The sequence below is a fragment of the Ornithorhynchus anatinus genome, chromosome 18 (assembly GCF_004115215.2).
Source record: "Ornithorhynchus anatinus isolate Pmale09 chromosome 18, mOrnAna1.pri.v4, whole genome shotgun sequence".
Lineage (NCBI taxonomy): Eukaryota > Metazoa > Chordata > Mammalia > Monotremata > Ornithorhynchidae > Ornithorhynchus > Ornithorhynchus anatinus.
Window position 1 is genome coordinate 9,860,810 of NC_041745.1, and position 26,197 is coordinate 9,887,006.

Sequence of the window (26,197 nt, forward strand, 5' to 3'; positions counted from 1 at the left end):
TTGTGGGGAATGATGCATAACTGGTGACCATCATCCAGTTTTAATAATGATATTGATGATTGTATTAATAAATTGATGGTATTGAATCCTTACTATGTGCAGAGCACTGTACTAAGCTCTTGGGGGGTACAACATGGCAGAGTTGGTAGACACTTACCCTGCCCCTAACAAACCTAAAGTCTAGAGGGGGAGACAAGCATTAATATGAGTGAATAATTTATAGATATGTAATAGGTGCTGTGGGCCTTAGGGTGGGGTAAATAACAAATGCCCAAACCAAAGTGCATAGGTGTTCTTCCCCTTGACTCTATTTATTGCCATTGTTCTTGTCTGTCCGTCTCCCCCGATTAGACTGTAAGCCCGTCAAACGGCAGGGACTGTCTCTATCTGTTGCCGACTTGTTCATTCCAAGCGCTTAGTACAGTACTCTGCACATAGTAAGCGCTCAATAAATACTATTGAATGAATGAAAGGTGACACAGAAAGGAGATAGAGCTGGGGAAAAGAGGACTTAAATGGGGAAGGCCTCTTGGAGGAGGTGTCACCTTAAATCCCTATTATGTGCACTCGTAATAGCATTTATTGAGTAACCCACTTGTTGCATTGTACTCTTCTAGGTGGCAGGGAGTAAAGAGTAACCAAGTGACAAAATCCTTGCCCACAAGAGTTACTCTCTGCACTGTGTTAAACCCTGGAGTAGATACAAGATAATCAGATAGCACACAGTCCCTGTCCCCCACAGGGCTCTTAGTCTAAGAGGGAGGAAGAACAGGAATTTTATCTCCATTTTACAGGTGAGGAAACTGAGGCCCAGAGAAGTGACATGGCCAAGGTCACAGAGCTGGGATTATTTACCCAGATCTCCTGGCTCCCAGTCCCCTTCATATACTGCCTGTAAAGAAGCAGCATGACTTAGTGGATAGAGCATGGGCCTGGGAGTCAGAAGAACCTGGGTTCTAATTCTGGCTCAGCCACAAGTCTGCTGTGTGTGACCATGGGCAAATCACTTCACTTCTTTGGGACTCAGTGACCTCATCTCTAAAATGGGGATTAAGAGGGTGAGGATTGTGGGGAATGATATATCACTGGTGACCATCCATCCAGTTTTAATAATTATTTTGATGATTGTATTTATTAATAAATTGATAGTATTGAGTTCTTACTGTGTGCAGAGCACTGCACTAAGCACTTGGGGGAGTACAGTATGGCAGAGCTCGTAGAAACTTACCCTGCCCATAACAAACCTAAAGTCTAGAGAAAGTCTAGATTTATTTATCTATAGATAATTTATAGATATGTAACAGGTGCTTTTGGACAGTGTCCAACTTGATTGACTTGTATCTACCCCAGTGGTCAGAACAGTGCTTGGCACATAGGAAGCAATTAACAAGTACCATAAACATCATCATTATTACTATAATTATTATCATTACTAAAAAGACAGCCTATTTTTCAGCTGCTTCATCCCCTGTCCAGTGCTGATTCAGCCCCTGTTGGCCTTGTATCAGGCATTTTCATTTTAATCATCCAGTCTCCCTCTCCTTTGTCTCCCTCGCCCAAGCCCTGAGGTGCGAAAGTGGTGCCCGTGTTTTTCGAGACCTGGCAGGGTAACACAACTGCCCTGGACCACTTGAGAGAGGGGTCAGGAGTCCGCCCAGTAACCCGCTCAGCAAATCTAGACGTTCTACTCATTTCCATGAAGGGCCCATTAATGAGTGCCCGTTTGATTCCCTCACGTAAAGTAACATCATGCCTCTTGCTTGTGCCACAATGAATCGGGCAGGAATGATTAGACATGTGGACATCAGTTATTCCCATCAGTTTCCACTTGGGATTCATTTCTATAGCTAGTTTTATTTTAACAGAAGCGAGGGCATGGCAAAGGGGTGTCCATGATAATAATAATGGTATTTAAGCACATACTGTATGTCAAGCACTGTTCTAAGTCCTGGGATAGATACAAGCTAATTAGGTTGGACACAATCCATGTTCTCCAGGGAGCTCACCATTTGAATCCCCATTTTACAGATGAAGTAACACTGGCACAGAGAATAATAATAATAATGTTGGTATTTGTTAAGCACTTACTATGTGCAGAGCACTGTTCTAAGTGCTGGGTTAGATACACAGTAATCAGGTTGTCCCACGTGAGGCTCACAGTCTTCATCCCCATTTTACAGATGAGGTAACTGAGGCACAGAGAAGTTGTGACTTGCTTGCAGTCACATAGGTGACAAGTGGCAGAGCTGGGATTCAAACGCATGACCTCTGACTCCCAAGCCCGGGCTCTTTGCACTGAGCCATGCTGCTTCCCTCGAGAAGTGACGTGACTTGTCCAAGGTCACACAGCAGAGCGGAGATTAGAAGCCAGGTCCTCTGAATCACCCTGGGAAGAGAGACAATTTAAATAAGGCTTTGAGGAATGAATGGGAGCCTAAAACAAAGCATAAAATCCTAATCCAATATATATGAATCCATTCCTCTTGGCACTGTGCATTTGGGTTGCTGTATGCCCTGATGCAGAACACCTCTGAAATAAATTGTGGCATTAAGCTGGAGAGGACTTGTGGGTTCAACAATCTCTTGCTGTTGCTGTTGGTCAGTAGAGAGGGAGCGCTCAGTAGTGGGATTTCCTCACTTTGCCCTTTAAGTGATTTTAAAAGGCAACAAAAAGTTTCGTGGAAGTAGATCTAGATGTGACATTTTTGAATTCTAGTTACAGCAATTTCTTTATCTTTGGTGCTTCCATAGCAACCAAGTTAGCTAGGAATTCTTCCTCCATCAACAGGTGCAAACAGGAAATTTGGCAGCTTCATCCGTATGTTAATCGAATTATGAAATCAGGGGCTGAATCCAACTCTTCCTCTCCAGTGACAACAGCTGATGTTTAGGAATATTTTCACTTGCACATTTTTCAGATATGTTCAGTTTTTAACACACTGGTAGGTAGTCACTTTTATGGGAAATTTGGATACCATTTCAGTTCTGTAAATGCTCAACTTTGCTAGAAACCTGATGCCTTGTTGTTGCCACATGCAGTTTGAGAGACTCCCAGAAGATACAGTTGTCTTCCTGGCTAGGGTATGGTCTTGGGAGGACCTGAGTTCTAATCCTGGTCCTGCCACTTGCCTGCTGTGTGACTTTGAACCAGTGACGTAACTTCTTTGTGCCTTACTTTCCTCATCTGTAAAATGGCAATTCAGTACTTGTTTAACAATAATAATAATTGTAGTATTTATTAAGCACTTAATATGTGCCAGACCCTCTACTGAGCACTGGGGTGAACACAGGCAAATCGGATTGGATATGACCTTAATCCCCATTTTACAGATAAGACTACTGAGTCACCGAAAATTGAAGTGACTTGCCCAAGGCCACATAGCAGACAAGTGGCAGAGTCCGAATTAGAACCCAAGTTCTTCTGACTCCCAGGCCTTTGCTCTATCCACTAGGCCATGCTGTCTTTCAGCATGTAATTGTTCTCCATCCTGCTTAAACTGTGAGTCCCACCTGAGTCAGGGACTGTATTTACTCTTCATATCTTGCGTCTACCCCACGCTTAGTACACTGTTGGGGATATAGTAACAAATAGAAATACCCCACCTACTATTATTATTGGTTAGATTTTCAAGTGTTTTGGTCATTGGACTTCCTAGGTAGCAAAATTCTGTGATAATATTCATTTCTGCACTGCAGGTAAATATTGCAGCTAAAGATGTTGTATTACCTTAGTTTCTTCTACCCATCACGTTAGACAGAAATCACGCAAAGCAGTTCACAGTCAACTTTTGCAATTTTGCTCTCGACTCTGCTGCCTTTCTACTCACTCCCATTGTTCCCCTGGCCTGGAGCTCCCCCTTGACCACCTCCCCATGTGTGCTAGACCACAGTTCAACACATCTTCAAAGCCCCCCTAAAATCGCCCTTTCTTCAAGGAGTATTCTTGGATTAATTAACAGAATTATAACACTTATAATTGCATTTCCTATTCCCAACACTTAAGTGTATTTTTATTTGCATTGTCACTTATACATTCAATTACTCACTCTGCCACTTCATCCTGATATATCTGAACCGTGTCCTATTTCTCCGTCCTACACACACGATTTGTAAATAGTTTTCATCTGCTTGTATCTCCTTTTAAAATGGGGATTCTTAGGGGACAGGGAATACACGTGCAGCTTCTCTTGACCTCTCCCAAGCACTTAACACGGTGCCTTGAATTCAGTAGGTGCTCAGTAAATACCAGGACTTGATCCTCTCTGAGCTTGGATCCCATCTATGCACTTGGATCCCTACCCTTTGGGCAGTTGGTATTCAGCCCACCCTCAGCCATTATGTTCATAACTATCAATCAGTTATTTACATTAATATCTCTTCCCTTCTAGACTCTTAGCTCCTTGTAGGCAGGGAATGTGTCAACCAACTATTGTACTCTCCCAAGCGCTTAGTACAGTGGTCCACACACAGTAAGCACTCAGTAAATACCAGTGATTGTTTGATCCTCCAGCAGTGCTGTGTCAAACAGGTCGCACCTACACAACTAGATTTTACTCAGCAGTCATGAGGAATGAGTCAGAGAGGGCTCCTTATGTCTCGTTTATTCATTTAGTCATATTTATTGAGCACTTAAGGTGGGCAAAGCACTGTACTAAGGGCTTGGGAGAGTACAAATCCCCATCATGGAATAATCTCAGACTTTTCATTCAGTTTTCAGGGTAGCCAAATTTCCACCCCAGATTTACTGAATGTAGCAAGTGTTGCGTAAGAGCTGTGACAATAGCATAAGGTCTTAGGGCTTTCTCAGATCTGAAAGGCAGTAAAGATCATGTTCACTGAGCTATACAACAATGTTCATCACAATAGCAGTTTTGGGAACTCATAGGTAATAATTATTATTTAGTAGCCAGTCCAGAGGGACTCAGACTTGGATCATGCCAGCGGTGGAGAGTGATGTAATGGTACAGTTGTTAGTGCAGTCTGCTCTCTTACTTTTTGTCATGAGGATGAAAGTCTTAAGGGCTTATGATGTCCCAAGCGCTGTTCTAAGCACTGAGGTAGATTCAAGATAATCAGGTTGGACACAGTCCTCCTTGCAGTCTGAGATAGTGTCATCTTAATATTTCATATTTTAGTTAGGGAGCTGTATGGCCTAGCAGAAAGAACCCAGGTCTGGGAGTCCTTCATTCAATCATATTTATTGAGAACTTGCTGTGTGCAGAGCACTGTACTAAGTGCTTGGAATGTACAATTCGGCAACAGATAGAGACAATCCCTGCCCAACAGTGGGCTCACAATCTAAAAGGGGGAGACAGACAGCAAAACAAAACAAGTAGTCAGGCATCAATATCATCAAAATAAATGGAATCATAGATATAGACACATCATTAATAGAATAGAGAAATAATATATACAAATATATACAAGTGCTGTGGGGAGGGGAAGGGGATAGAGCAGAGGGAAGGGGTAGGGGGAATGGGGATGACTCAGTCTGGGAAGGCCTCCTGGAGGAGGTGAGCTCTCAGTAGGGCTTTGAGTCAGAGAACCTGGGTTCTAATTCCCTGCTCTGCCACTTGTCCATTGTGTCCTTGGGTAAGTTACTTCTCATGTCTTTTCCTTCATCTTTAAAATAGGGATTTGATACCTGTTCTTCTTCCCTCTTAGTCTGTGAACCCAATGTCAGTCAGTGGTATTTCTTGAGAGCTTACTCTACTGAGCATTTGGAAGAGTACAGTACAACAGTAAACAGACACATTACCTGTCCCAAACTGTGACCAACCTGATTCTCTTGTATTTACCCCACTGCTTAGAATGGGTACTTAGTAAATGCTTAAATATCACAATTGTTAATGTTATTATTAGAGTGGAACCTTCTGGGCAGTCTTTAAGGGTAGTGTGGTTATGAAAAGTTCTTGAGGGAGGTAAAGGAGCTGTTGAGATAGCTTTGACCTCTTGTCATCATGCTCTCATTTGGCCTCTCATCACATTAAGGAGGAGCTGTTAAGTACTGGAGATTTATTGCTTGATTTTTTGTAAGTAGCTTTTTAAATTGGAGTCATTTAAATTGGCATATAGTCATTCTGGGTTTTCCTTTCTACTTTTCACCCTATTTTCTCGTCATCCTCCCAGCATTATTTTAATGTTATTTATTCATTCAATCAGTCGTATTTATTGACTTATTACTTATTATCATAATTACAGTATGCAACACATTGTGCTAAGTGCTTGGGAGAATACAACAATAAGCAGAGAAATTCCCTGCACATAACGAGCTTACAGTCTAGAAGGGGAGACATACCATATAAATAAATAAATTGCAGATATGTACATAAGTGCTGTGGTGCTGGGAGTGCTTACTAGGTGCCAGGTGCTATACTAAACACTGGGGTAGATATACAGGTTTACAGGTTGGACAAAATCCATGTTCCAAATGGGGCTCCCAGTCTGAATCCCCATTTTACAGATGAGTTAACTGAGGCCCAGGGAAGCCAAGTGCCTTGCCGCAGCAGACATGTGGCAGAGCTAGGATTAGAGCCCAGGTCCTTCTGACTCCCAGGCTCATGCTCTATCCTTTAGGACATGCTGCTTCTCCTAATTTTTTGTTTTTACCCTGGAATTTAAAGTTTCCTTTCTCCTTGCTTCCTCCAATTAATGCATATTTCACTCTCCTTGTTTAAAGCTCTATCCTCTAGATTAGCCAGCCGACTTCTACTTCTAGAGAACTCTTTTCTTAACCAAACACCCACTTGCAGCTAAAAACAAGCCAATCTAACTTGCTGCATTTCACTTTGCCTGCTCAAATGTCTCGCTCATTTTGAAAATTGCATTTTTAGTGTATGCTGAATATGAGATGTTTCTAGGTTTGTATATAGAGATGTCAGTCTCTTTGTTTACAGCTGTCAGTGGTGTCTGATTTGAGGAGAGTTGATAAACGGAGTTTGAAAGAAATCGTTTTGTTTTGGTTTTTTCCTGATGCATTCATTTATGGGGAGATGGCTACTTCTGAGGCAGAAATGGAATTAGGTTGAACCTTAGAAAATGGTTTTAAAGTGATGAGAACTTAATAACATTTTGATGGTGCAAATTTCCCTCGGCACTGGTTGGAGACAGTGCTGTGTGCTAAAGAATCAATCACAATTCCTTGGTGATGATCTAATCTAATTAAGTCTATTCTCCCGCTCATGATGGTTCTGAGAGCTGGACTTGTACATTGCAGACAAGTTTACCCCAACTTTCCAAAGGAAATCAGCATGGACATCCAGTGGCTAAAAATAGGGAGCCACTGGATGAAATTGTGGCAGGAAGTCTCCAACATTTGTGATCTAAGTCATTTTCCCAATTGATTTTTTTTTTAATCTAGAGTCCTTCACTAGCCTTTTTCTTGGGGCTTTGAGGCCAAAGCTCGTTTAATAAAAAACAGTTACTACCCAGTTCTCTTATAGAGTGTATGGGCATGTGTTTGTGTGTGTATGTGTGTATTTGTGTACCTGTGTATTGGAGGTCAGGGGGTTACATCCTTACAGAAATTAGCATTAAGGAAACTGTAAACTGTAGAATTTTCCCAGACCAGATGTGACATTTATGTACAAAACCATTGCTTTTGACGCCATGTCATGTCGTATTCAAGCTCCAATTGTCGGAAGAATGTTTTGTAATTTCCGTCGTTGCCTTGAACTCAAAAATTATGGCTAAACCAAGCACATTCACTTTTAGCCTAAGAGAAGTTTTACCTAGAAAAATATTACCAAATGGAAGCATTACTCTAAAGATGCCACCAATGTACCCGTATTTGACAACACTTAGGTACATATCTTTAAATTTATACACCATAAAGTATTTATTCATGTCTCTCTCCCCCTCTAGACTGTAAGGTCATTATGGACAGGGAATGTATCTCCTAATTCTGTTGTATTCTCCTAAGAGATTAGTACAGCACTTTGCACATAGTAAGCACTCAGTAACTGCCATTGATTGATATATTTTACTGATGCACATACATACCCTACGTGGGGTTTGAAAGCGCTTAGTACAGTGCTCTGCACACAGTGAGTGCTTAATAAATATGACTTAATGAATGAAAGCCATTCTGCCCCCTCCTCTACCACTGCTTTGCCAACTCAACTTTTGCCTCTGCTGCCCCTTTCACTGCTACCACTGTGGTTTCCACACTGCCTTCCAATCCTCAGTGTCATGATGCTGTTGGGAGGGACACCAGCAAAGAGGGAGCAATGATGGGAGAAGGAAATGTTTGGCATAAGCATCCACACAAAAGCAATTGACTTTGGTTTACAAGACTCCAGCATCAAAGGCTCCTTCCCCTGTGTTTCACTCTTGCCAGGTCATCCTGTGTAAAACTAGAGATGGTGCCACAAAAATGCAATCATGACCCTGTCATCAACTACCCATGAAGTTCAGTTAATTGGTAACCCACTTAAATTCCCCCAAAACATAAAATGCACAGCAGTGTCAGCCCTGATCAAATATGTCCAAAACTGGTCCTTCAACTGCCCCTGCCGGACTTACAGTGGAGAATCCCCTTGTTCATCCTTATGTGAGCTGTACAGTGCATTCATTCATTCACTTGTAATAATAATAATAATAATGTTGGTATTTGTTAAGCACTTACTACGTGCCGAGCACTGTTCTAAGCACTGGGGTAGACACAGGGGACTCAGGATGTCCCACGTGGGGCTCACAGTCTTAATCCCCATTTTACAGATGAGGTAACTGAGGCCCAGAGAAGTGAAGTGACTTGCCCAAAGTCACACAGCTGACAAGTAGCAGAGCCGGGATTTGAACTCATGACATCTGACTCCAAAGCCCGTGGTCTTTCCACTGAGCCACGCTGCTTCTCATTTACTCATATTTACTGAGCACTTACTATTTGCAGAGCACTCTACTGAGCACTTGGAAAGTACAATTCAGCGTGCAGACATTACATAAACTATTTGTCCTATATTCTTTTCTTGCCTAAAAGAGAATAAAAAACAAAACTCATAGTGCCTTGGAATCTTTTAAAGTGCAAGAGGCTCTTTTGCACAAAGGTGTCTTAATGTGTTGAGCATAAGTCCTTTCATTCATTCAAATACATTGAGTGCTTACTATATGCAAAATTACTCTTTGGGAGAGTACAGTACAACAATAAACAGGCCCATATTTTGGTTTGGGGTTTTAATAGGAAGGGATTAGGTGAAGTTTCTGTGCTTGTCTGATTCCTAAAATGTGAGCCCATTGAGGTAGGTATTTTTTTAAAAAAACAGGTAAAATGTATAAAGCCAACCTAAGTGTTGTGCCTTACACTGATAACTCACTAAAATACTTGAAGGTGCTGAGTTAGCCCTCCAGTCTCAAACTAGGCAGGAGATAGAAGGCCCAGAAAAGACTACAATAAAGTTGGGTAATATAAAATGGAGTGCATACAAGCTGTGATTTTCTTTGCTGATAGTTTTTAAACTTTCATACATTCTTGTTTGTCCACATCATTTAAAGGTTTACAAGTAGGAAGAAGAGAGAACAGAAAGATGGACTTATGCTCATCCTCTGAATTTATGTATATATGTGCAATTAATTTTGATTACTCTAATTCTTTTTTTGTTTGCCACCCTAATTATTCTCTAAATCCATTGCCCCATGAGGGCGAGGCCTTCCTGTCACTCTGAAAATGCTTGGGCAGGAAATGGCTGGCCCAACCCTTCAGGGAAAGCTGTGCTTTTGTATTTTGGTGTTTATTAAGTGCTCACTATGTGCCAGGCACTGTACTAAGCACTGGGGTAGATCCAAGTTAATCAGCTTGGACACAGCCCTTCTCTCAGATAGGCTCACAGTGCTAATCCCCAATGTTCAGAACTAGGTAACTGAGGCCCAGAGAAGTGAAGTGACGTGCCTTAGGTCCCACAGCAGACAAGTGGCAGCACCAGGTCCTTCTGACTCCCAGACCCATGCTCTGACCACTACGACACTCTGCTTCTGTTGGATTCCAGGGGAGCCAGAAGAGTCGATGGAGTCATTCTAGGCATCAGGCATCGAGGGGAACAGAGTGGCTGAGGGGACTGGGGATGGGAGAGTTAAGAGCCAGGTATGGTTGTTAAGTTGGTAAAAACAAAGAGAGGGAGAGCTGGCAAGAAGTGGATGTAAAAAACTCTTATGAAAGATATGGAGAGATTTAGCTGATGGAGAAGAGCTGCCCAAATCCTTCCCTTCTTCTCCTAGTGCAATGATTTTCCAAATCTGCTACTTTTCCTCTTTAAGACCTTGAAACTTATTACCACAATTATGATTCAAAAACCTAATCTGGACGGCCCTATATTGAGCTGGGTAATTTTTTGTAAATGGTTATTTCCTTGTGTGCATCGCCTCTCGTGTTAAATGTGTTTGGTTAAAAGACCAGAGGTTGGAAGAGTGCCTGCTGAATCTGCTTGTATTAACAATTTCCTTTAAGTCAATTACTCTCCGGGTATTAATGAAAAAACATTTAAATTGCACACTTAAATCTTTGCAGTCCTGGACTAAGCAAAGAAATGGGCTTCTTTTTCTTCCAGGAGAATTTAATCAACTACAATTGATATGCAGTTTGTGTGTGGGGGAAGAGTCTTAGTTAGAGGATTGTTATTCAATAAAGATAAGCATGAAGTCTAAGAGCCTTGGGTAAATGCATTTGAGCCTTCTCCCCCTAAGCCCCCCTGTTTAGCAATCAGTCAGTGGTATTTATCCAGAGCTTACCGTGGGCAGAGCAGTAAGTTCTAGTATGTTTTTGCTTAGCCATGGAAATGGAGGGTGACTCTTGGGTCTCAGAGTGCTCCTAGTAAAGGCTAGCTCATGGAAGCGGATCCCACATTCCCTACTAAGGCAGGCATTGGCTTCAGTATCAGGCAGTTATTCATCCCAGGCCTTTCAAACTCCCCAGAATGTTTCTGGACCAACTTCTGAGGGGTAGCATTACAAGCTCACTTCCAGAATTACAATCAAGGTTCACACTCTAAGCTACAGTGGGTGTGAGCCTGAATATCAGAGTTCACTGCTCTGCAAATAGTAAGCGCTCAATAAATACGATTGCTTGATTGAACTAGAGAAAAAAGTACTGGAAACCATACAGTCTCCCCCATTTGATTATAAACTCCTTGGGACCAAGGCCTGCCTTCAGTATTTATTGTGTAATCCCAACTAGCTCGGACAGGGCTCTTCACCTAATAAACATCAATGAGGGAAAGAGAAAACCTCTGTAATAGTATTTGTCGGTGAGTCAGGGCTTGAAACAAGTTGGGTTCTTTTAGAAAGTTCATTAATCTCTTAAGACAGATCCACAATTTGGTTAGTTGTAGCAGAAGTGAGGTTGCCTTGTCCAATGTTTTCTCCATCATAAAGGGAGTTACGTGGAATATGTAGCAGTAAAATAAGTCCCGTCTTGTTCCACCAAAATAAGGGGAAGAAAGGCCCATCCAGATCAGGATTCTGTCTCCAACAGCGGCAACCGAGTGCATAGAGGAAGAGTTACAACTGTCTTCATTGATATCCATCCTCATGGTTATAAATGCCCTATGTAGTGTCAGTCAGTGGTGTTTACTGAGTGCTTCCTGTGTGCAGAGCACTGTACTAAGTGCTTGCTTCTAGTATCAGTACCCTTTTCTTGAAATAGCCTGTGGGAGATCGGACATTGTTGTGTCGAACCGGTTTTGAGCTAGCTGCTCTAACCTTTACTATGAATTACCCATTCAAGACTACTCACTCATAAGTTTATCCAAAATCTTCTTTCTTATTGCTGTTTTTCTGCCCATAATAAATTGCAGAATGCTCCTGCTTTGAACACCTGTGTGGTATTGAGTTTTTTTAATGGTATTTGTTAAGCACTTAACTATGTGGCAGGCAATGTACTAACCACTGGGGTAGATAAAAGCTTTTTAGCTAGTCATATGGCTCATAGTGTTAATCCACATTGTACAGATGTGCAAAGTGAAGTGCAGAGAAGTTGTGACTTGCCACAGCAGACAAGTGGTAGAGCTGGGATTAGAACCCAGGTCCTCTGACTTCCAGGCCCATGCTCTTTCCACTACTCCATGCTGCTTCCAATGATTGATTTATCTGGAGAGTTAACTGAAAATCAATCAATCAATGGTATTTATGGGCACTTGAGGAGTGGAGAAGCTTGTACTGAGCATTTTTGAAACATGTAATGGACTTTCTTTTTAGAAAAATGACCCCAGGAGCAGAGTGAAACGTGGACTGGAGTGGGGAGAGACAAGGAGGCAGGCTGATGCAGTAGTTAAGTTGGAATAAGATAAGGACGTAAGTCAGTATAGTAGCAGTTTGGATCAATCACCTGATTGTATTTGAGTGTTTACAGTGTGCAGAGCACTGTACACTAAACACTTGTTATATTGTTACTATAACAGAATAGTACATTCCCTGCAATGAACTTGCAGTCTAGAGGAGGATGGAGAGGAAAGAGATGGATTTTTGAAAGCAGAACAGAAGCCATTGGGCATCTGATCTCTTTGAGTCTTCTGGAAGCTGTCACAGTTTCTGTGGGAATAATTCAAGAACTTCCTTGTGCCAAATCTTTAAGAGATCCAATATCCCAAATTAAAATCTGGGTCCAAAGGGTAGAGGTATGATCAGAGATATTGAATTCAAAGGTCATGAAATATATGCCATAAGACACATATATTGTTTTATACAGGTTTCTTGAAATATTTACCCAAGAAGCAATCTACCAGCGAATACTACCTGATACTGAGCACTCTTACCTGTAAATTTAGCTTTGTCCTGCTTCTTTTTGTCACCGCTTGGTAGAGAATGCTGATGATAACACCTAAGTCTGTATCTCTTACCGTAATCGTTCCCTGTTCCAGATTACGTTAAAAGATTATTACCATTATTACCATTGTGCATCTTTGAAAAAAATTATTTACAATATAATTTCACCCTGCCAGACTTCTGAAATTGCTAGTTTGGGTTTATAAAAGCCTTGGGATGCACCCACAGCGCCTGACAATTGTCATAACTTCAGTACTAGTTACAGTAATTAAATCTACACATGCTAGCGAACATGGCCAACAAATCAAGATTGGAAAAATGATTTCCTTAAAAGATTTTGATTGTGGCAGTTTCTACTCTCTGGCTAAATTTCCAGGGATAAAGTACAAACAGGCAAACCTCTTATGGGAATGGTGAATTTTGACTGGCCAAATCACCTTTGAAAAAATCAGTGGTATTTATTGAGCACTTACCATGGGCAGAGCATTATACTAAGTGCTTGGGAGAGTACAGTACAACAGAATTAACAGACCCATTCTCTGCATATAAGGAGCGTAACTTCCAGAGGAAAAGCAGCTCCCTTGCTGCGTAGAGGAATTCCACTCTGTCATTCATTTGGCTACTTGCCCTAGGGCCTCCATCAGTCTTCAGTGTCTTCAGGATCTGAAGACTGTAAACTCCTTGAGGGTAGGGATCTTGTCCACTTCCTTGTTCCCTCTCAAGTGCCTAGTTCAGTGCACTGCTCCGTCTCTGCTTCTTTCTCTACCTAACCGCATGTTTAGGTGGGAAAAATCAAGTAGAGGAAAGTCAGCACAAATTTGGGGCTTTAAATATTAAGGCTGTATTACACAAATTGGGAGAATTCCCATGAGACCTATGTTGCATGATTTGTCACCATCAAGCACCAGCTCTCTTTAGAAGCTGAGTGGCCTAGTGGAAAGGATTCAGAAGGTATTGGGTCCTCATCCTGGCTCTGTCACATGTTTGCTGTGTGACCTTGGGCAAGTCACTTCACTTCTCTGTGTCTCAGTTACCTCATCTGTAAAATGGGGATTGAGACTGTGAGCCCTATGTGGGATAGGGACTGTGTCCAACCCGATTTGCTTTTATCCATAGTGCCTGGCACATAGTAAGTCCTCAGCAAATTCCATTATTATTATTATAATTATTGATGATCTCAGCTCTACCACCTACCTGCTGTATGACCTTGGGCAGGTCACTTCACTTCTCAGAAGGGAAAGAGAAGCATTGTGGCCCCTTGGAAAGATCCTGGGCTTGGAAGTTGGAGGACCTGGGTTCTAAATCTGTCTTTGCCCCTTGCCTGCTAAGTGACCTTCAACAAATCACCTAACTTCTCTGTGCCTCAGTTCCCTCATCTGCAAAATGGGGATTCAATACCTGTTCTCCCTTGCACTTAGACTGTGAGCCCCATGTACCCATGTAGGATTGTGGGACTTCATTATCTTGTATCTATCCCAGCACTTATTACAGTGATTGCTTGACACATAACAGATATCCAAATTTTCATTCTCCTCCTCCTTCTCCTCCCCTTCCCCCACTTGAGTTTCTACAACTCTGGCAGTAATTCTATTTGCCTGAAGGACTGATTATGCCAATTTAAAACCTGGATTAGGAAATAAATGGATTTCAAGCCACAGATTACTCAACCTTGAAAGATCAGGTAGATTTATTCTGAGAGTTGGCTTATTGGTGGTCCGTTATTAAATTGTTAAATTTATCAAACCTACTCCTTTGGTCAGAGAAACACCTGAATAATTGTGGTGTGCTTCATTTGCGTCAGGTCCTTAATTGTTAGCATCCAGGAAACTACCATTCGAAAGTTAACTTTACTGATTTTCCTGTTCAAGTGGGTTTCATTGTTTTTGGCTGAGTGAGCAAACATTTGATCCTTGGCTTAGTCAGAGAAACCTGGGCAACCCACGTTGGAGGAATCCATCTAGAATGAGTGAAACCAGATCCAGAATGATTCAGAGTAGCAGGAGGCTCTGCTCTAGGATTCCTCCAAAATATGCAATAGAAGGATGAAGGGAAAAAAAGTAAATGAAAGGGGGGATGGTGGTAACACATCTAATCATACCACAGAATGAGGCAACAGCTCATATTTTTTCCTGTAAAAAGGTTTGACCAATTTATTATTCGTGTTGGGGTCAAGTGTGAATTGCCAATGTGTGTGGGAGGGAAGCGGTCATGATTGGTAAAATCCCCACCCTCCCCGTGCACACTATTCGGCCTATTTTTATATAGTAATGGGATCTCCCATCCGAAATGACAGATGAGCATCGTTTTTGCCACTTCCGACATCTTGCGAGATCCTGGGGTGGGTAGGCCCAGGCCCAAGGCATGTGGCTCATCACAGACTTTGCCCAGCAGGCTCTGCAGCTCTGAGAGGCGGCTATGACTTAGCCCATTTCTCCTTCACTATAGCAAAGACTGAGTGGTCTATCAAATGGCTGGAGGACCTGTCTCGAGCCCCCCAATTCCCGAGTACTAGTGTTCACGGAGCTCACTTGGAGATTGGTTCTCAGTATGTTCTTGTACATTTTCCTGTGGTCACCTCTAGGACTTAGACGTGTGTCCAACTCCCTGTAGAAGCTGCTGATGGAAATCCTTACAACGTTCCTCTCACGGGGCCTCACCTCAGTGCCTGGTATCCTGCAACATTGCAGGACCTTACTGTCGAAAGTGTGGTCTTGCCGTTCAGTACCGGCACTCTCCGCCTCCAACAGTGCTGATGGAACTGGTCAAGCCGTTGGAGTTGACTCTCCCCTCTACACTGTAATCTGTGAAAAGGGATCTACTAAGGGACTACCAAGTCTATCTTTAAATTTTTTTTCTGGTATTTGTTAAGTGCTTACTACGTGCCAGGCACTGTACTAAGCATTCTCTCCCAAGCACTTAATACAGTGCCCTGCACACAGTAGGTGCTCGATAAATACCAATGATTGCTTTTTTGTTGTGCCGTCGGAATTATTTGGCTGCCCCTGTTGGAGGTGATGGCTGTTTTGTGGTTGTTGTACCCAGGGCTTCCAGTCGATTGTCTTCATAGGAATGAGGTCGTGGTGGTGCTTTGCCAGTGCCAGCTTACTTCACAGCCTCTGGCCACCAATCAGGGTCAAGACATCTTTTCTGTCACACTGCCTTATAATGATAAAATTGATTAACTGGCAGTGTTAGGAGCAGGCATGAATACAGGTGACTTGGTGGAGACTTGGTTTGAGATTGCCTGTTCACATTTTAAGACGACTGTGATTTGTGTTTGCTTTACCTAGACCAGGCCTTACTGAGCCAGGCTTGGAAACTGCAGTCAATTCTGGCATTAAGGTCACCTGTAAAGATGCATCTGTCTTGATGGCAAGGTCCTGAGATAATATTATAGGATGCCTGCATCCAAGCGTCTGCGATTTCACACCATTTTACATCCATTCCATACTAGTAGAGAATGTGCTAAAGAGCTGTGGGTGGCGGTGACTGCATTGGTGCAGAGATCATAGTACATAAATGCTGAGGACATACCTGCCTGCTGACAAATATACATTTATTTACACCATTCTTCAGTATCTGTGTACATTCAGATCAAGCATAACTCTGTGTGGATTCAAATGTAGATTCAATTATTTATTCTGATTATTTTAAAATATTTTTGTCCCTGTCTCCCTGGTTAGAATGTAAGTTCCTATGGGCAGGGAATGTGCCTCAGCCTTCTGTTGTACTTTCCCAAGCATGTTCAAGGTGTTGGATAAATGCCGTTAATGTGAATAATGCTACTAGGTGGTAGTGTTTGGGGGCTCACAGTCTTAATCCCCATTTTATAGATAAAGAGACTGAAGCCCAGAGAAGTTAAGTGACTTCTTCAAGGCCACAAAGCAGACAAGTGGCAGAGCTGGGCTTAGAACCCAGTTCCTTCCGAATCCCAGGCCTGTGCTCTATCTACTGGGCCATGCCTGCTGTTTCTTGTAGAACAGTAGCTGAATACCTTCTGATACCACCTCTCTGTTGAGGTGTTGTTTTAAGTAAATCAGTATTTTCAGTCTTGGAAGCAGACACTGGAAAGCTCTTTAGAAGATTTCTCAGCAACTTATTGTAGGCAGTGATTTGTTATTACCTGCAGGGGATGGTTTCTCTGGTTGGTGTCCTGAATGAATTGTGTCTTGGTCTCCATCCTCCTAGTAATTGTACTACTAATAGTATTTATTGAGCATTTTCTGTATGTAGAGCACTGTACTAAGTGCTGAGAAAGGATTCGAAGGTGGGAGTTAGACATGATGCTTGTCCCTCGGGGGCAGCTCTCCTCTTTCCAATAATGATAATATTAAGAATAATAGTCATTTAGTCACTTACTATGTCTCAGGCACTGTTCTAAGCACTGAATAGATACAAGATTATGAGGTTCTACATGGGACTCACATTGTAAGTAGAAGGGAGAAGAGCTATTGAATCACCATTTTACAGATGAGGGAACTGAGGCACAGAGAAGTTAGGTGATTAGTTGAAGGTCACATAGGCAAGGGACAGAGACAGATTTAGAACCCAGGTCCTCCAACTCCGAAGCCCAGCATCTTTCCAAGGGGCCACAATGCTTCTCTTTCCCTTCTCTCTTCCATCTGCTTTCCCATCCAGGTTTGCCCTACCTGGAGTGCCTTCAGAGGCTTGAACTTCCCTGACAGTTCAGAACATTCATTTGAACATTGGTGTCTTCCACTGTCTTCCACTTTTCAGATAGAGTTGGGACAGCAAACCTAACAAACTACATTTTCTTCTTTCTTGCACAAGATTTAAAACAATTTAGAGTCCAGGATTTTACATTTAGTTAATGGGTTGTGTAACTGTCCCAGAATGAATGCATAATAATAATAACTGATGATAATAATGGTATTTATTGAGTGATTCCTATGTGTGAAGCACTGTCCTGAATGCTAGAGTAGATATAAAATAATCAGGCTAGACACAGCCCTGTCCCTTACGGGACTCACAGACTAAGAGGGAGAGGGAACAGGTATTTAATTCCTGTTTTATGGTTGAGCAAACTAAGGCACAGAGACTTAAAGTACTTTCCCAAAGCCACATAGCAGGCAAGTGGCAGAGCTGGGCTTAGAACGCAGGTCTTCTGACTCTCTGGCCCATGCTCTCTCCACTTGGCCATGCTGCTTATCAGAATTAAACTCTACATGATACAAGGTGTCACAGAATTTTGAATTTGGCATATGTTTTTGGAACGAGGTGTTGGGTAATCCCTGTAGGATGTGTTCAAAGATGGTATGATTAGCTCACATTAAAAAAAAAACTGTTTAAGATTTAGAAAAACTACCGTTACACGTTGCAAATTTAATTATGGTTGGGTTCTTGATTTCTGGCTTAATTTGAATTTCTGGCTTAAATTGAATTTTTGAAATGAAATATGCCACGCAGTTTGTGAAATGTGTGTAAATTAAATTTGATTGAAAAACAATGAACCATTCTGGGATACAAACCCTCTCTCCTCCATAGAAAAAAAAATAAAACAGCCCCTCACTTCTAACTCCAAACCTTGACAGTGGGTTCCAGAGTCCCATAACTCAAGGAAGGGGTTTAATGGAAACAAGGAAGGACGTGAGGAAATGGTTAATACAATGCAGACTGACTGTGTGTGTGTGTGTGTGTGTGTTTTTTAGGGGTCCCTTCAGCGTTGTGCGGCGATGCATCAACAGAGAAACTGGGCAACAATTTGCTGTAAAAATTGTTGATGTAGCGAAGTTCACTTCAAGTCCAGGGCTAAGTACAGAAGGTAAGAGATGGATTTCAAGTAAGTTTTCTGATGTCTGGCTTTACTACTTCTCCAATACCCATTTGTCAACTTCTAATTTCATCTCAGGGATGGGGGTGGAGGTTGAGGGGTGGGGGACACCATTCTTCACTCCACATTAAAGTGAGTTTAGCTAACATTTGCCAGTTGCTGTGGGCTATTAGATCTTCAAGGATCACTTCTGCCTCAGACTCCGACAAGCTAGGAAGGAAATGAAGCCCAAGCGTTCCTGACAGAATCACGACCCGGTTTTGCATAGAAGAAGCATGTAGGGAGATGTGTAAGGAGATGAGAGACATGTGGGGAGATGGGAGATTTGCTTTTAGAAACGTGCCAGACACGCTTGGGTTGTTCGGTGGCATGGGACCACCGGGGCAGCCCTCAGAGATGAGCCTCGCCTCAGCCAGGTGGGGTGTCCCTCAGGCCACGCAGCCCTGCTTCTGAGGCCCACTCAGAGGCCCATAACTGGTGGTGGGACCCCATGAAGTCAGCTTTTTGTTTCAAGTGGAGAGTTGAATATGGAGCAAGGCTGGAGGGGAGAGAGCCTTGGGCGGTGATGGGGTCTGAGGGGAGGAGGAGGCTAGGCAAAAAATGAGGCATCGACAAGTTCAAGCACAGAGAGGTGGATACACGGACACATAAACAAGTGTAGGGAGATGGATAGACTCTTTCTCTCCCCACCCCTCCACACACACACACACACACACACACACACACGCACCAGATCAGACTGTTTTTAGGGTGCAGTAAAGCAAACCTCAGTCAATACTGAAACTAGGAAGAGAGACCAGCCTGGTGCCCTGTTGAGCAGCCAAGGAGCCACCCATGTTCTGCCTCTGGCCTGGAACGCCCTCTCTCCTCATATCCGGCAGACAAGTACTGTCCTCCACTTCAAAGCCTTATTGAAGGTACATCTCCTCCCAGAAGCCTTCCCAGACTAAACCCTCATTTCCTCTGCTCCCACTTCCTTCTGCGTTACCCTGATTTGCTCTTAATCTCTCTTTGCCTCGGTTCTCTCATCTTAAAAAAGAGATCTGTAATAATAATAATAATGATGGTATTTATTAAGTGCTTACTATGTACCAAGCACTGTTCTAAGCTTTGGGGTAGATACAAGGTGCTCAGGTTGTCCCACGTGGGGCTCACAGTCTTAATCCCCATTTTACAGATGAGGTAACTGAGGCACAGAGAAGTTAAGTGGCTTGCCCAAGGTCACATAGACAAGTGGTGGAGCTGGGCTTAGAACCCACATCCTCTGACTCCTAAGCCTGTGCACATTCTAATAAGTCACACTGCTTCCCTGTAGAGAAGCAGCATGCCCTGGGAGTTAGAAGGTCAGAGGTTTTAAATCCAGCTCTGCCACTTGTCTGCTGTGTGAGCTTGGGCAAGTCATTTCACTTCTCTGGGCCTCAGTTACTTCATCTTTTAAAAGGGGATAGAGACTGTGAGCCACTTGGGACAGGGGACTGTGTCCAACCCCATTTGCTTGTATTCACCCCAGCGCTTAGTACAATGCCTGGCACATAATAAGTGCTTAACAAATACCACAATTATTATTACTATGATTATTATAATGGCAATAAATATCTATTGTCCCTTTCTCTTAGGTTGTAAGCCCTATGTTGGTCAGAGACTGTCCAGTCTGATAATCTTATATCTACCTCAGCCCTTGGGGTATAGTAAGCACTAATAAATGGTAAAAGTTTAGTTTAAAATGTTAGAATACATTCAGAATATGTTTATTCTCAACATATATAGTTATGAGCATGGGCCTAGGAGTCAGAGGATCTAGATTTGAATTCCTGTTCCTCCACTTCTCTGCTCTGTGACCTTGGGCAAGTCACTTCACTTCTGTGGGCCTCAATTATCTCTTCTTTAAAATGTGGATTAAGACTGTGAGCCCTGTGTAGGACATGGATTGGGTCCATTCTGATTAGCTTTTATTTGTCCCAGTGCTTAATATAGGGCCTATTGCATCGTAAGTGCTTAAAAAAATACCATAAAAAAGTCACCTAAGCACTTGGGTTCCCACTCCTTCAAGCCTGTTACATATATGCATCTCTATTTACAAGCTTTTGCTTCCTCCTACCTGTAATTTATTTTAATGTCTGTCTCCCCTGCCAGATTGTAAGCTTCTTGAGAGCAGGGACCATGTCTACCATATTGTGTTGTCCTTCCAAGAACTTATTAAAGTGTTTGGCTCAAAATAAAAGCTCAGTAAATATTACTGGTTGATTGATATGTGGGTTGATATGTGTCAAAGCACAAAGAACCCACTCTGTCGCACAGGATCCACATTCTAAGAGGTGGGATTCCCCTTTTTCACTCACTGACATGGCATTTGTTTTCACATCACATTTTGGTTAGCATGATGCTAGGGAATGAGGAAATATTCTTCCAACAACATGAGGTTGTTTTGATTCAGATCACTGAAGAATCAGAAGTAACGGTGGTACACGTATGTGGAATGTCTGACACAGACAAGCACTGACATGAGATTTTCTTAACTCAGGGTTTCGCGAGAACAAAGCCCCATGTTATGCAAGAACTGGGTGTTTCAGAAAGTGAGGTTTATGCTTATTGTTTTCCTAGTTAGAATTTAGATTAAATACATTTATTGCGGGCTAGCTATCCTTTATGGAGAGGAAATTTATTGAATTCCACATTCACTCCCATAAATGAAACCCGGATTCTTAAAGCATAATTCTAATTTAATATCATTTGAATTTTTGGTGAAAAAAGAGGATGAATGACCACTCTTATAAGAGCTCCGGGCTAGGTGATGCCAGTTCATCTGTGGAATCACTTCCCACAACAAAGAAACTGCCAGACATGCCCTGTGAATATCTAAATTCCTTTGCTCCTGCTTTGATGATGAAACTCATTTTATCTGAAGATGTTATTGTTGATTTTGGTTGCCTAAAAGGCAAATAAGACCATCATGGGGCCTGGGAGTGTTGAGTGGATAACAGTGATAATAATAATTACTATTATTATTGCTCTGCCCTTTGCTGTGATACCTTGGACAAATCACTTCACTTCTCTGTGCCTCAGTTACCTCATCTATAAAATGGGAATTAAAACTCTGAGCTCCACCTGGAACAAGGTCAGTGTTCAAATCTGTTTGCTCCGTAACCACCCCAGCGCTTAGTTCAGTACCTGGCACATTGTGCTTAACAAACATGATTATTGTTATTATTAATAATAATAATGATGATGATTCTGACATGCGCAAAGTACTTCTCTAAGCACTAGGGTAGATACAAGATAGTCATGTCAGACACAGTCCCTGCCCCATATGGGGTTCAGAGTCTAAGTGGAAGGAAGAACAGGAATTGAAGTCCCATTTTTACAGATGAGGGAACTGAGACCTAGAGAAGTGAAACTTGCCCAGGGTCTCTCAGCTGATATGCGGTGGAGCTGGGATTAGAACTCAGGTCTTCTGACTCCCAGGCCCATGCTCTCTCCACTGGGCCACCCTGCTTCTTGAGTGTTTAAGGATCTTTTCTTAGCTTTTCAGAATACTTTTCTTAGTCTCTACACTACATTTTCAAGGTCCAGTATTACCTGCCAGGGATGCTTAAATGGAAATTGAGCCACTTCCACAATCTCAAGGATAGATAGTATTTACTGAGCATTTACCGTATGCAGAGTATTTTACTAAATTCTTGGCAGAATACAGTACGGGAGTAATGGTGGATATGTTCCTTGCCCACACCGAGCTTACAGTCTAGAGGGAGAGACAGACATTAATATAAATAAATTAATACTATATAATTTAAATATGCATACGTAAGTGTTGTAGGATTGGAGTCCAGTGACTATTGTCCAAAGATCACAGATTGAAGTGCATAGACAACTTAGAATGGAGAGTGAACTGGGGAAAAGAGAGCTGGATTGGAGAAGGCCCATTGGAGGAAATGTGACCTTAACAGTGCTTTGGAGGTGGAGAGAGTGGTGGTCTGGCATAAATGAAGTGGGAGGGAGTTCCAGGCCAGGGAAGGGAGTTCTTCTTTTGAACTTTAAAAGTTTCTTTGTAGTAACAAGATAAACATCATGGTGTCCATTTGGTTTTTAACAATGTCATCTCACACCCAGTATTTAAGATTGGACTTTGGTTTGGAGAAAAATCTCTCCTTTTTCTTCACCTCACAGCAGAGACTGACATGAAGTCAGGATGTGAGAGGTTAGAGAGAATAACTCCAGCAGCTAGGAAGAGCTTTTTGTTGTTGTTAAGTGCTTACTATGTGCCAAATGCTGTAGTAAGCCCTGGGATAGATACAGAGGCACAGAGGAGTGAAGTGACTCACCCAAGGTCACACAACAGACAGAAGGCAGAGCCAGGATTAGAACCCAGGGCCTTTTGACTCCCTGACCAGTGTCCTGTCTACTAGGCCATGCTGCCACTTATGGCAGATTTGCAGAGAAAGGGTCAGTCAGCTCCCAAAGAGGAATGGGAAGTAGAGAATGATATGTCCAGCCGGGGGTATAAGCCTTCTGGTGTAAGGAAATCATGTTTCCATTTAATACTTCAAACGCTAGCCTCAATGACACAAGCAATATTGAACCCCTTTGTAATAAAAGAGGAAAACATTTTATGGTCCAATCTGCTTCTTACATAGCATTTGATCATAGCCCAATCTTTTCTCTTTCTTTTTTTTTTTAAACACAAACTATTCTGTATTGAAGAAAGAACTCAGTCTTTAGAAGTATGTGACTGCTGAATATTCAGTGGCTTCTCAGTGAATCCGAGTTGGCTTAAAGTTTGTGAAGTGCGTGCGGAATGCAGTTTTCAAAGTTGGCTGAATTTGGCAGAGATTAATCTTCACTCTGGAGAATGGTCTCATATGGGAATAGTATCTCTCCCTTTGTCACTGTCTTGAGTACAGTTTTACTTTGGTCACTGGTTAGCCCATAAGTATGTGCATTTTTTTTAATTATGAGGGTTGAATACATGAATCAAGTTCAGAAAAAGCACACTTGGTGTTTAAACGCTTTCTTTTGTGCCAGGCACTGTTCTTTACCTTAGGTAGATACAAGCTAATCAGGTTGGACGCAGTCCGTATTTCACACGGGGCTCATGCTTTTTATCTCTATTTTACAGATGAGGGAAATGAGGCACAGAGAAGTGAAGTGATTTGCTCAAGGACGCACAGCAGACAAGTGCCAGAATGGGGATTAGAACCCTGGTCTTCAGTCTCCCAGGCCCATGCTGTATCCACTAGGCCACACTTTTTCTATATATGGAAGGCAATTAATAATAATAATTTCAGTATTTTAGTGCTTTCTGTGTGCCAAACCCTGTGGTAGATATATAAAAGTTATCAAGATCTCCTCTGGTCCTCATTAAAGAATGTGTTTGCTTCCTTACACTGCTGTTTCCATCTCCATTTTGCATTTTAAAGAGAAGACAGTGCAGGACCAATATGAGAGCCAGACAAAGTCATTATCTTTCTGGCGGCTTTAATTTCCATCAGAAGCACAATCCAGAAGGAGAAATTAGCTCTCAGGTGGTATTTATTTAATCACAAATAGCTTCCATAATTAACTCATATAATTTATGTTAAAGTTTAATCGTGTGGATTGTGTTAGGTGAAGTACCTAGTCTTTATTTCACTACTATACAGTATTTACTAATGTAAGACCCCCCCCCCCCCATTGAAAGCCCACTGTAGTTCCCCAGCTAAGTATATATTTCCCTTCAGATCATGCTGAATGAGGGAATGGTTTTCTGCTGGCTTCTTTTTCTTTTTATAATAATAATAATAATAATGTTGGTATTTGTTAAGCGCTTACTATGTGCCGAGCACTGTTCTAAGCGCTGGGGTAGACATAGGGGAATCAGGTTGTCCCACGTGGGGCTCACAGTCTTAATCCCCATTTTACAGATGAGGGAACTGAGGCACAGAGAAGTTAAGTGACTTGCCCACAGTCACACAGCCGACAAGTGGCAGGGAACTGAGGCACAGAGAAGTTAAGTGACTTGCCCACAGTCACACAGCCGACAAGTGGCAGAGCTGGGATTCGAACTCATGAGCCCTGACTCCAAAGCCCGTGCTCTTTCCACTGAGCCATGCTGCTTCTCCACGCTGCTTTTTATGGTATTTGGTAAGTGCTTACTAAGTGCCAGACACTGTACTAAATTGGCCCATAGTAAGTGTTTAACAAATGCCACTGTAAAAGTAATAACAATAATATTTATTCTAAACTGTAGGTGTCTTCTGGGCAGGGATCATGTTTGTCGGCTCTGTTATATTCTCCCAGGTGCTTAGTACGGAGTCAGAACACAAATATTCAATAAATACCATTGATTGATTATTACTCTGCTTTTGTTTTATTGAAACATTGATATTGTCTCTAGGTGTTGTTGCTTTGGTGTGGAGTGCCCGGTTATGCTAATGAGGCTGATGCATGATCTATAACCGGCTCATCCAGCACGGACTGGATTTTTAACGAGTCTTTAGAAATTCTCCAGAGCCCCACCCCGACTTCCGTTGGTTTGGAGCTCTGGCCCTGACCTTTGAAGTCTGCTGGTGAGGTCTGTTGCTTAAACTTCACCACTCCTTTCATTGTTAGTCTGTTGTGAGGTCTGTGTCATGTCACCCTCTGTCCACGAAGCATTTCTAGTCCCTGCCTTGGCGGATACAGTTGCCTTACTTTAGTCTGGTACAGCGCAAAGTCTTGGCATCTCACTTCAGTCCCTTTTCAGCATTAGACCAATCCAACGATTGCCAGGAAATAAATGTGACTAGATTGTTCATGGGAGCCTTGCGCTCCAAACCATTATCAGTTTGTCTTTAAGCATCCAAAGTAGTCAACTGATCAATCAACCAATGGTATATATTAATAATAACTATAATAATTGTGGTATTTGTTAAGCCCTTACTGTGTGCCAGACACTGTATAAAGCACAGGGGTGGATACAAGGAAATTGGGTTTGGTCACAGACTTGGTCCCATTTGGGGCTCATGGTCTTAATCCTCATTTTCCAGATGAGAGAACCGAGGCCCAGAGAAGTGAAGTGACTTGCCCAAGGTGATACAACAGACAAGTGGCAAAGCTGGGATTAGAACCCAGTTTCTTCTACCAGGCCTGTGCTCTAACCATTAGGCCTTGCTGCCTGTTTATTGAGCTCCTACTGTGTGCAATATACCTTACTAAATACTGTACAACAGATTTGATAGACACGAACCCTACCTTCAAGGAGCTTACCACTAGACCAGCTCTCCTATCCCTGTAACAGGAGTCCTACTCCCTTGCACCCTTGATATGAAAGTTCGTGTTCTTAATCTTATAATACTTATAACGTAAGTACTTAAACATATAGTAGAGAAGCAGTGTGACCTAATGGATAGAGCATGGGCCTGGGAGTCAGAAGGACCTAGCATCTAATCCCAGCTCCACCAGTTGTCTGCTGTGTGACCTCAGGGAAGTCACTTCACTTGTCTGTGTCTCAGTTCCCTCATCTGTAAAATGGAGAATAAGACTGTGGGCCCCATGTGGAACAGGGACTGTGTCCAACCTGATTAACTTGTATTTACCCCAGCACTTAGAACAGTGCTTGGCACATAGTAAGTGCTTAATAAATGCTGTTATTATGTATTACTTTTAAAAATTAATTTTGCACATTTTGCTTGAGTGGCAAAA

At 42.3% G+C, this 26,197-nt stretch overlaps 1 protein-coding gene across 16 annotated transcripts in view; it reads left to right on the top strand.

The window, feature by feature from the left end:
• The window catches only part of CASK (calcium/calmodulin dependent serine protein kinase), a 321,131-nt gene that overhangs the window by 65,050 nt on the left and 229,884 nt on the right, over positions 1-26,197 (top strand). For 8 of the 16 annotated variants that reach the window (XM_029046419.2, XM_007667249.4, XM_007667250.4 and 5 more), the window contains exon 2: positions 18,420-18,532. The exons of 1 other annotated variant lie outside the window; for it this stretch is intronic. In XM_029046419.2, the coding sequence (XP_028902252.1) occupies positions 18,420-18,532 (113 nt within the window). Of the gene's footprint in view, positions 1-18,419; positions 18,551-26,197 lie in introns of all 16 variants that reach the window. 7 more of the 16 variants (XM_029046417.2, XM_029046418.2, XM_029046421.2 and 4 more) reach the window with 1 other exon arrangement.